General features: G+C 45.1%; 1 protein-coding gene across 6 annotated transcripts in view; it reads right to left on the bottom strand.

The window, feature by feature from the left end:
• Window positions 1-7,237: 7,237 nt before the first annotated feature.
• Window positions 7,238-11,978, bottom strand: part of SETD1A (SET domain containing 1A, histone lysine methyltransferase) — a 29,338-nt gene continuing 24,597 nt past the window's right edge. For all 6 annotated transcript variants that reach the window (XM_077917916.1, XM_077917915.1, XM_028704130.2 and 3 more), the window contains exons 17-20: window positions 11,716-11,826; window positions 10,618-10,737; window positions 9,266-9,403; window positions 7,238-8,741 (exon numbers count right to left, since the gene is read on the bottom strand). In XM_077917916.1, coding sequence (XP_077774042.1) covers window positions 8,568-8,741; window positions 9,266-9,403; window positions 10,618-10,737; window positions 11,716-11,826 — 543 coding nt within the window. In that variant the 3' untranslated portion in view covers window positions 7,238-8,567. The remainder of the gene's footprint in view (window positions 8,742-9,265; window positions 9,404-10,617; window positions 10,738-11,715; window positions 11,827-11,978) is intronic.

The following is an 11,978-nucleotide window of genomic DNA, read 5'->3' as shown; positions in this document are numbered from 1 at the left end:
TAGAATTGTGCCGTTAAGCAAATCTGGACCCAAAAGTTGTTGAATCCCGGATGTATGACAGCCCTACTTTAAACACATCTCCTAGAGAGGAAGGTGGTGGTGATCTTTTGCTTAGAGAGAAACCAAGTGCTGTTCTTCAACATGCCTGAACAGTGTGTGTATTTGCTCAAGAACACCGATCCAAACCAGGCTCAAGCAAAGCTTTCTCTCATTGCAAAAAAAGAGAGAAATAGAGATAGATAAAGTACTAGGGTGTGTGCCGACATTATTAACATATTCTAACTCATTCATAAACTCTAAACGAAAAGATAATAAGGGGCCATACTGCTACAAGAAATGGTAGGTGTCAGAAATCACCTTGTCTAAGAACAGGGGGTAGAATACATTTGAAGGAGCTCTGACCCAAAAGCAAGGATGCAGGTGGCACTGTGGGTTAAACCACAGAGCCTAGGACTTGCTGATCAGAAGATCACCGGTTTGAATCCCCACGACGGGATGAGCTCCCGTTGCTCAGTCATTGCTCCTGCCAACCTAGCAGTTCGAAAACACGTCAAAGGACAAGTAGATAAATAGGTCCCGCTACGGCGGAAAGGTAAACAGCGCTTCCATGCGCTGCTCTGGTTCGCCAGAAGCAGCTTAGTCATGCTGGCCACATGACCCAGAAGCTGTACGCTGGCTCCCTCGGCCAGTAAAGCGAGATGAGTGCCGCAACCCCAAAGTCGGCTACGACTGGACCTAATGGTCAGGGGTTCCATTACCTTTTTAAGCACAGGGGGTGGAATACATTTGAAGGAGTTCTGACCCAAAAGCAGGTCATTGCACTGACGAAACTGAATACCTCTTCACGCCAGTCATCCAAATCCAGCATTGCTTCCTTAGAGCCTCGGCATCTAGGGTGGAGCTCGGATGGCCATCTTTCCATCTAAACCCAGATCTTTAATCACACTTTGCCCACACCCAATTCATATGAGGACAAGGGCTTTGAGATGCGAGGTGATACTGCGGTGAGAAGGTGCAATTGCCAACACTGGGGAAAAGTAGTTCTGCTTTCCAAAGCCATGGGAGTTTCTCCCCAGGGAAATCTGGCAAGGAAGCAAAGGAACGCCACTAACTGTGCTCTGAAGTGGGGCCAATTTTTTGGTGCAATAGATGCCTGTGTCCCCGTCCAGTATCATTAAATATCCCCATTTTGTTGATGGGATCGGAGAGAACGTGCCTTGCCCTAGGCCACCTACCAAATTCATGACACAGCAAGTTTGGTACGGGGGAGGCTCAGTCTCTTAGCTGCCGCATGACACCAACAATCTCTGGGCAGTTGGGCAAAATTTATGGGAGCGGAGAAGAAACTTGGGGAGCTGCCACCTTCCTGCTCCCAGAGTAGCTGTTCATTCCACCAACTGCCGCCACAGGAGTGTCTGAAGGACCATTTTGCCCTGAGGGGAACAGAGAAGCAGTAACAGCTTTGCCTAAGAGAACCTTTCCATTTTATTGTAATCCCTTCTCCGCCTCTTTAAAAAATATGCTTATTGTACAGTGGTACCTCAGGTTAAGTACTTAATTCGTTCCGGAGGTCCGCACTTAACCTGAAACTGTTCTTAACCTGAAGCACCACTTTAGCTAATGGGGCCTCCTGCTGCTGCCATGCCGCCGGAGCATGATTTCTGTTCTCATCCTGAAGCAAAGTTCTTAACCTGAAGCACTGTTTCTGGGTTAGCGGAGTCTGTAACCTGAAGCGTATGTAACCCGAGGTACCACTGTAAAATGTAAACTGCTTTATGGGGTCCGGCTGAAAAGCGGTATATAAATACTGCAAATATATCAATATACTTAAAGCACAAAGAGTCAGGGGCAGAAAGGGGGGGAGGCAGGATGGAGAGTGGTCAAAAGTTGCCTTGATGGTTGCCAAATCCCTGGCTCCCAATGAAGTAGGTGCTGGTCAGCCACAGGAACTCACAGCTTAAATCTATGTGCCCTCCTGGCTTCCAATTAACATCACAACATGGCACTCTCATGTAAAATGAAAAGCCCACCAGTGTCCACCACCCCAAGTTTGGTTGTTGAGGAAAACCCATGTGTGTTGAAGGGTCAGATAAAAGTGCCATTGTTGGCACTGTGTTCGCACCAATGTAGTCATTTGAAATGGCTGTTATCGAAACTGCCTGAAACGTCCTTAGGGTTGGAAATCTTCTTTGGTCATACTCTCAGGTGACACATTGAAATGGAAGTATATCCTTAGTTCTATTAATTTCATCGTGTCTGTTCTGAGAACTTACTTGGCTACCACCTTTACTTTTACACTCATTTCTGATGATCCTCTTCTTTTTGGCCAAAACGATCCAATTCCTTGAAATTAGAATTGTGCCGTTAAGCAAATATGTGCATATCAAACACTTTGATTCATGAAATTTGCAAGGTAATTGGTTATGGATGGTTAACTTGCCCGAACTACATACAAACAAGTTTTAGTTTTTCAAATGTCAGTGGTCTTAATTGCGAAGGAACAGGTTAACTGGTGTTCAAGTGGAATTGATATTTATTTGGGAAATGAACTCTGGACCCACGGCCTCTGATGGATGAGAGCAGGGCAGACTTACAAATAATGAAGCACGAGTTAGTATTCACAATATTTTCACTAGGTCCTGGGTGTGCAGAAACTGGTGGTGGCAAAGAAGTAGTAGTCAATCAACCTGTAACGCTTCCTAGCTGAACTGCATGAAGGCAATTTGAATTTGATGCAAGCAGAAATATAACTGTTTACAAACCTGGTGTGTGAGTTTGCCACCACCACCCCCCAAAAAAAAACATTTTCAATTTGAAAAGCCCTGAATTATCTTATGACATTCCTATCTCAGTCTTTCTCCAAGGACCTCAGAAAGGCATTTGTAGTCACCTTCCTCCTATCAGGTGGGCCGGCAAGTCTATGTTGAAATTAGCCTAAGGACGTGTTTCATGGCTGAGTAGGAACCTGAACCCCAACCTCCTTCCTTGCCCACAGCCCAGCAGTTTAGCCTAGGTCTTGCCAACCTAGCGCCCTCCAAGCATTTTCAATGACAACTTCTGTTCATCCCAGCCAGCACATCTTGGTTGGCAGGGGCGGCACTGACAGCTACACTAACCTCACATGCATGACTTAAGGGCAGACAGGTAAGGTTTGCGCGGCGTAAAAACTCAGGCTTGTTTGGTGTGGTGCGCGCTCAGCCCCAAGCCTAGAAATGACAACAAGAACCGTGCACCGAGGTTTTGTTTTGTTTTTGTACAATAAAAGTTTAATGACTTTTATAAAAATGTGCTATCTGGCACCAAGTAATGAATCCACAAATTATTAACATATTTACAAGTAGGAAGCCGATAAGATCAAATGAAAATATATTTATATATATATATCTATATATATAATATTTATATAGACAGACAGAGGAGTGGGGATGTACGTTTAAAGAGACCCATCCACTGGGCAGCCAGGGAAGGGAGAGGGAGAGGGAGAGAGAGAAAAAGAGAGAATGAATGAATGAATGAGACCCATCCATCAATCCATCTGTGCACATGCCCACCCTCTTTGATTACACACAAAACTCCCAGCAAGCTGCCACTGCTGCTAGAGAAGATTAAAAAAAGCTTAACCCTCCCTGGTAAAGATATATATCTTTTTGGATATCTATTATATATATATATATTTTACATATATGTACACAAGGGGGGGAATGCACATAAGAGAAAGAGGCGGATGGGTGGGTGGCTACATAGTTCCAGAACCATTCAGCTCGAAGAAGCTGGAAAATTAAGAGTCAGCTCTGAAAGATGAAAGAACCTTGTGGTATTCATTAAAGCATCTGGAACAATTTGCACAGGTTTGGTTGGGGGGAATTATTATTATTATTATATAAAAAAAGAATCTTATCTGTTCTGTCTGGCGAGTTACATAAACGAAGTTAGAAACAGGATAAAAGTTCCAGAGATCATCGAGCAGAAAATTCAGGTTTCCCCTTCTTTATAGTATTTTGGGGGGGGGGCACTGAGGAACAACCAACACTTCTGGATTTCAAGATGAAGGGAGCAAAAATTCCCACCCCCCTCTGCAAATAATTTTTTAAAAAACATATTTAAGACATGGGGAGAGGAGAACTCATGCCAAAACTAAAGGGTTTGATGATTGATTTGCCAACCCACAAAACGAGCTGGAGGAACCAACTGCAGGCAATGAGCAAATAACGGATTTCTATCCACAGCTTGGAAAAGGCACACTGGTGTATGCAAATAAATAGCAGGGGTTTCGTAAGACCAGGAACCGTTCCTGCATAAAATATATGGCAAAATCTAATAAATGGAACTTTGCTAAAGGAAGTGAAATGCTGGTGGGAAGCCTACCAAACCCTCATCCCGGGTATTCTCCCTTCCACTGGAGCCAAATGAAAGCTCTAATCCTCTGCTTGTGTATCTCAGTGGTAAAATGATTCATGTTGAAAAATCTAAAACAAGGAGAGTCACACTCCCCAAACCAGCCATTTGGGGACTGAGATGATGCAGACCTCTAAACACAGCGTTTGTGACTTGACGTCAGCAGAAAAGATTTACACCCAGTAAAACCAGAAGCTTGATTTGTCATGCCAACCTGCTGAAATACAGTCCGCTTTTCCAACCCCCCCCCCCCAGGAGTGTATTGGGCTCAAAGGCATATTTATTTGGAATTAATATCACAACTGTGAATAGAAGCAAGCTTGCTCTTACCAGAATTTCCAGTTGAAATCAGAATCCGTCAATACACTGAAAAGCACGGATAGCTAGGATGAAAAAGTTTGGCCAGTAGTTTATTACAGTTAAGAGGTGGCTGCTGGTTTAAACTTGGCTTAAACTTGTCAGAGTTTCTGAACCTTTAAGATGAGATGGATTTTAAGGGGCTGGAGCTGTTGAAACAGCAGCCTGGAGAGTGAGGGCCTTTTAAAAGCTCAAATCCAACAGGCTGCTTGTTGTTTTGTTTTTTAAAAAATGGAAATGCAGAGAAGATGCATAATGAGACTTCAGTCACATCCTTCCGACTGACTGAGGCTGGGTGAGAGCGAAGCTTACAAACAGACAAACAACACTGCAGCAACGAATGATTTAGAAAAAGCAAGGAAGATGTAGGGTTGGGGAGGGAGCTATTTCAAAATTTTAAATACAGCAGAGATTTGAGTTGGGAGAGCACACCAAAGACAGGTCAGTATTTATGGGGCTTAGACAGGGAGATGTAGAAGGGAGGGCATAAAAGGGTCTGTTTATTACTGCAGCTGTTTTCACTATTTAATTACCTAAAATACATCTGTCTTCTGTGCAGGTGAAGATCCACCTGAAGATTTTAGGCAGAACGGAAAGAGAGAATGACCGATGGTTGGCCCTGTTTCTCATTGAACATGCCTGAAACAACTTCCTTCCTCCCCACCCACCCCCTCAATAAAATCTGTAAGTAGAAAAATTGTGTAGAATTTATTTAGAAAGTCAATGGAATTATGGATGTTCAAGGATGTTCAAGACTGAGATCACCTGGGGGTGGGGAGGGAGATCAAGACAGTGGTTGCTGACAAAACAGGCAGCTGCTTGAGATGATTCAGCCCCTTTTCACTTCAAAACAATGGTTGCTAACATAGGGTTTCCACAACTTCCTGTCTCTTTGGTTTCAAAACACTATAGTAGTGAGAGGGAAAAATAATTTAAGCTTCTGACAAGAATTAAACTGCGGGAGATGCGCAACAAAATTATTTAAAAAAATAAATAATAATTATATAATCGAGTTCAGCAAACCTGCTGCAAGTATTCTGCTCCTTGTCCCACAAACAAACAAAACACCCAACTTATATTGGGCAAGTCTTAATGGAGCCTTGTACAGCAGGAGAGGAAGTCATCTGCCATCTCTTTAGATATGGAGGCATACCTTAAAACTGGCCAGGGCTTTTAGGGGAGGTGCCATGATTGCACCACAGTGAAAAAAGAAAAGGAGCAGAAAGCAGTAGCAATTTTAATCCTGCCCCCAAGAGGATACACAAAAGAGGCACAGAGTGGGAAAGGTTTTACTAAATGTAGAGCAACGTGAGAAAGGTGCCTCTTACTGGAACATAATTAGCCATCAAAATACTGGAAGAAATGGGGTGGAACTACAGACTACATCAGCCAATGAGGGTTCCAAAGTGTGTTTGCTAAACAACAATAATAAAAATGTATGGAAGGGGCCTTTTCACAGGAGACGTGGTGGGAGGAAGGTTCTTAAGCCTTCCCTGCTTCTCTCTACACTCCTGCCTCTCTTTCCACTCTTGGACACAGAGATGGGGTGCGAGATGGGGATTGGGGGAAAAACAGCTAGAAGGAAGGATTGTGGGGGAGAAGCATTAGCAAAACAGCAGGCCCTCCCACTGATGCCTCGCCTGCTGAAAATGCCCCCACTTCTAACATTAACTGTATTCAGCAAGGATGGGCTGGCAGACCATGGTTGCTGACATGATATGGGGTTATTTGGCCCTATGAAATGTCACATCGAGATGGGCACGTCTAAAACTCATCCCAAGCATTTACAGGCTTGTGAGGTCAATAAGAGACATCTCAGAAGGGCTGCATTTTATTCTGTTGGCCAATTGGGTGGAAACTGAGAAGTAAATGGATTCTCTCAATAGCTGTCTTGATATGGGGAAGATTCGGGACACAGCAGAGGGCAGCAGAAAGAAAAGAGCTACCAGCCTGCATGCTGATTCTCCCTTGAAAGCAAGCCCCTTGCCCCTCTCTACTATTAAAATATAGATGGAACCTTTTTCACGTGTCACCCGTGGTTTCCCTAGAACGTAAAGGGCATTCTGGACGGGGAAAATTGAAAGCAGCCAATTCCTCATAGCTCTGGACAGTCCACTGCAGGAAACACATGCTAGCCAGGGAGAAGATATGTTCCCAAACACCTAGCTCAACACTATTCAAAATCCAAACACTGGGACAAGCAGGATGAAGACAGAACTTTAAAATGAAACAAACAAACAAACCTGCTAAAATATTTCCAAATGCCTACTTTTAAAATCTTTCACTTTCAAAACTGACTCCCATTTAAAAGAAACAAAGAAATACACTCTTTGACCCCCTGCCAGAAAGTTATATGCTCCCCTCCCACCCCAAATAAACCCAAGAGGGAAAAGGGGGGGGGGGGAGAGAAAGAAATCCTACTTGGCATCAAAGGAAAAGGGTGGCACAGGGCAAGAAGCACGGATAAAAAAACAGGAGAAGGAAATACATTGCAACATTATTTACAGTTTTCGTTTTAGTATGAAGAGGAAAACAAAATAAAATATTTACATACTAATAAACGCATGTGTTTCTACAAGAAACAGCCAATCCATCTGGAATAGATATATACACAACTTTCTTCTCCTAAAGAAAAATTATTAGGGGTGGCTGGGATGTGGGAAAGTCTTAGCTTACGCTGTAAGTCAGCATCAGTTGAAGCCATAACTGTAACAAGGAAAGAAACTCAACTCCCCTTCATTATTACGGCTAGTCCCTGTCCCCCCCGTTTTACTACACGTTACAGAATAAAAAAAAAGAGTCAGGAAAGGGAGGTTGCAATATGAATGACACAATCTTAACTGGTTTTCAGGACCTCTATTTCTCTGGCCTCAAGAGCTTGGAAGGAGGAAGAATCAACGGGATGATAATTCTACGAGGAGAAAGACATTGAAGCAGGAAGGTTCAAGTTTTTGCCCATGGTGACAAATCTAGCTGAATGACGCGGCTGGACAATGACATGCTTCCCCCCACCCCCCAGTGCATCCTGGCCATTAGCAGAAAGATTTCAGGAGCCACCTTTAACCCCAGAACAAAGTCCCAGGGGCAGGGGTTGTTCCAGCCCTCTCTGTCAAAAAACCAGGAAACCTCCCCCCCCCCCAAACCCTTTGGAAATGTGAGGACAAATGCTCCACAATCTGAAATTTCAAGGGCCTGGGCAGCTCTTAGCTCTAGCAGATGTGCCCTCAGGGGGCATCAAGCACTGCACTGCCTCAAAAGGTTTCACAGGAGGCACTGATCCCAACCTGCCATTCTCAAAGTCAACGGCTAATCAACAGCTGTGCGCTGAACATGCATAACCTGAAATAGATGATACCTAGAAGGGAAATTCCACCCCACAGCCACCCTGCTGATTCCCTCAATATCGTAAGCCATTCTCTGAGTTTAGCAACAGAGCTGGTGGGCATTGCAGAATTAACCACACTAACATCCAGGCCGTCTTAAGCTGGAAAGGGAAGGGTATTTGACTTCTGCAAAGGGTCAGAATCTACAGGAGTTTTGTTAATTGGTGTTGGAGGCTGGAGCAAAAATGACAGCAACACCTGAAAAGAAACTATCACCAGCCTGGCTGGTGGAAGAAAAAGGAACTTCTTGCTGATTCGAACCTGAGGCGAGGGAAGTGCTTTCTCATTGGCTGGGAGCTTTAAAAGGTACATGGATGGGTCTTAAGGCGACAGAGTTTTCCCACAACTCTGTGGGGAGAAGAGCTGAGCTACGGGTGAGAGGCGAGATTAGGGCTGGGGAAACAAAATAAATACGAGCGCCAGGGTTATGTCTCAGTTCAGGGTGCCCCGGCAGTTCTCTGTGCCACACAGGCAAGGAATCTTGTTCTCCTCAATCGGGAACTTGTAGTCGTAAGTGATTTCCTCGTTGATGCTGATGGGCTGCTTGGAATAGATGACAATCTTCTTCTGGGATTCTATGGTGATGACTTTGGCATAGCAGTTGGGCTAAGAGAGGGAAAGATGAACAAAAGTGAACCGGACAGGATGTTAATACGTCAGCTCTATGCCAATGGCAGCACCACCACCTCACTAGCTCACTATACTACTCGTTTGGAAGTCAGGAGCACACACCCCCAAACACAAAAAAGGTTCCATTTGTGATTCCCAAAGTGTGTGGAATGCAATAGCATACCAGAACCACTGCATGTGAAGCTAAAGAAGTGCCAGTAACAAGGGTGAACCAAGGGAGGCCCAGGAAGCCTCTTCCCCACTCTCTGAACCAGCAGCCCAGGGCTTCTTTCTAGAATTCAGAGCTGCCCCCAGTGCCCCAGTCAGGATTTACTGACTTTTCATGGAAGCAGGCACATTAGGGGCAACTTAGTCTACCTGAAAATGAGAATAATGCAGCTAAATTAAACTGGAGTTGTTCTCTGGCTCATGTAACTCTGTAAAGTGGTAGGTTCATTGAAAACATTGCATGAATGAATGCATTTAATGATAACTTCCTTTACAATGTCCACATAGCTCACCGTGCAGCAGTGGTTGATGAAGCGGGCTAGGTTGCCACATTTGGTGGCGTCGATTATTGTGTCGTGGTCCACACGGAAAAGGTAGCTGCTCCCGATGCCCTCCTGCGCATACCGCTTCTCGCGCATGTCAGCCACCACCTGAGAAGGAGGAGGAGTGAGTCAGGGCACTCAAGAGCGGACCATGTGACAAGAAGCAAGGCTGCTCTGTCCGTCAAAATGCCTGTCAAAGTTGGCCATAGAGAGAGAGGACCAAGCTTGCCTGCTGGGCCAAAAAGGTTCCCCCACCTCTGATCCAGGAGGTGGAATGTGCCAGCATCTGGTGCTGGGTAACAGAGAAAGAACTGCAGAGTCTTGAGACACCTTAAACTAAGCTTAATAAAAAAATGGTGTAATGCACTTTTGCAGGCTAGTGCCCACTTCATCAGGTACATGAGGTGAGGACCTGTCCATAAAAGCTTGTGCCATAATAAAGTTAGTCTTAACGGTGCCATCAAGACTCCTTTTTGCTGCAGCCCTCTGAAAACAGTTAAGGAACTTTCCCAGTGCCAAAGTGCAAATTGACAGCTGTCAGTGCAGTGCTTCTCAGAAGCGTGGCTATCATTTGGGAAGGAAATTCCTTGGGTGTCGCTGCAAAAAAGGTTGGAACAATCTGAACTGTCACTCAGGAAGCAAACAGGTCCTCCCAAGGCAGTAATGAAAAGGCAGCCCTGCTCTGTGCAGTCTCCAGAGCACCCTCTGGTGTCAATTGGTTGCATATGCATGCATACATTTCATGGCCTCTGATGAAGAAATGGAGTTCAGTAAAGAACCTCACAGAGCCCAAGCTTACTTCTTTTGGTACTTTTCCACACTACTTCCCCACTGCACTAGCCCACTGGTCACAGTCCCCTACCCACAAGCCTTTGTTGTTGTTGTTGTTTTAAAAAAAACAGATAATACAAGAAAATACAGGGGAAACGAGAGGTTTAGGGAAGGGGTCATCTTTCAAAAACCAAAGTAGTGGTGAAATCCTGGACAAAGCTCTCCTAAGGCAATACAATCAGAGGTACAAAAAAACATGTAGAGAAATATCTGCAGCCACCCTTTGGCATCACCACCAACTTTGGCATCACCACCTTTAAATACCAGCCATACAAAGCCAGAATGCTTCTGTGAGGGATGGGAGCAATCCAGCCACATTATGATGCTTAGCTTTCAGAAACGATTGTTTTTAAACACAAGATAAAACAGTATGACCAAGGCTGTGGACCAAGGCTGGTGCTCTCATGTTATAAAGACAGGCTCGCACAAGACATCAAGGCAGCAGAAACAAGAATTCCTTCCTAGACCTCGTCTCCTCCACTACTGCTCACCTGCCGGATATTTTGACCCACGTACTCAATGACCATCTCATCAGCAGCGATTGGCTCCATGGCAAAGAGGCCCCATTCATGAATTCGACTCCGACCAAAGCGTAGCTTCTTCTTGCGGAACTAAAGGGAAGAGGAGGACGGTGAGGAGAGGAATGATGGGTATGGGAGAAGCAGCGGGATACTCATGTGCTGTCTGGGACAGATAGGAGCCGAGGGCTAGGCTGAGTGTGCATGTTTGTGCAAAACTCACAGCATACAATCTGGATTCCAGACATTTCTTTGTTAAAAAAAACCTCCAAGATTATTTAGTCCTCAGCTTTCTAGAAAAACGTTGCCTGATGATTGCTGCTCAATGCACACATGCTTCACCACCGACAAAGAGTCACTTAAAACCACACTACAGTGGTACCTCGGGTTAAGTACTTAATTCGTTCCGGAGGTCCGTTCTTAACCTGAAACTGTTCTTAACCTGAAGCACCACTTTAGCTAATGGGGCCTCCTGCTGCTGCTGCCACACCGCCGGAGCACGATTTCTTAACCTGAAGCATATGTAACCTGAGGTACCACTGTATAAGTGGATAGATTGCCATGGCTCAAAATATATGGTTTCTATACTCCAATTAACCCATCATTTCCCCTCACACTCCTAACACACTCATAGCCCCCCACAATGCGATTTCCAATAGCGGAGAGCCAAATTCTGCAAAGACTCAGCTACAGCAGATAAGATCTTGTGCCAACTGCATTATCTGGAGTCCCTCAAACAATTAAATCTGAGCTTACAGATACTTTTCAATTGCTTTCGGTGAACCGCAGACAAAATCTTTGTCCAAAAGCTTCCTTGCTTCCTAAAGTGCAATGTGATTTAATGTAACACGGGGATCAAGATTGGCTCTGTGAGGAAAGCCACCCCCTACTGAGAAGCCCTCCATGCCCAATTCTGGGAAGCCTCAGCATCTGAAATGCATGCCAGGCCAAGTCCATTGCCCTCTGCCTTCCAAAGGATATACTAGGATCACACTCCTAATCCCCCCAGCCAAGGGCGCATCTCCTGCTTGCTCCACTCTTTCAACTTGCTTAACAAGACATCTTGGGTACCTTCAGCTGGTTTAGTTTCAGAAGGTCGCTATCCAAGATGGCGGAGGAGCCAATGGCACTGAGCAGGCGCCTTTGCTCAGATCGCCGTTCGGACAGGATGCGGTTGGTGCCCTGAAGGAGGAGGAGGGGAGAACTGGTTGAAAATGAATGAAAGCAAAATCCTTCTGCTCACAGCAGAAGGGGAACACACCACCGAGGATCATTGCAGAGTCACACATATGGAAAGGGACACCCTTTAAAAGCGGCTCACTATCCCAGCTGCA

Source organism: Podarcis muralis, chromosome 13, assembly GCF_964188315.1.
Source record: "Podarcis muralis chromosome 13, rPodMur119.hap1.1, whole genome shotgun sequence".
Classification (NCBI taxonomy): domain Eukaryota; kingdom Metazoa; phylum Chordata; class Lepidosauria; order Squamata; family Lacertidae; genus Podarcis; species Podarcis muralis.
Note: the sequence above shows the minus strand (reverse complement) of the source record. Positions and strands in the feature narration are given on the sequence as shown.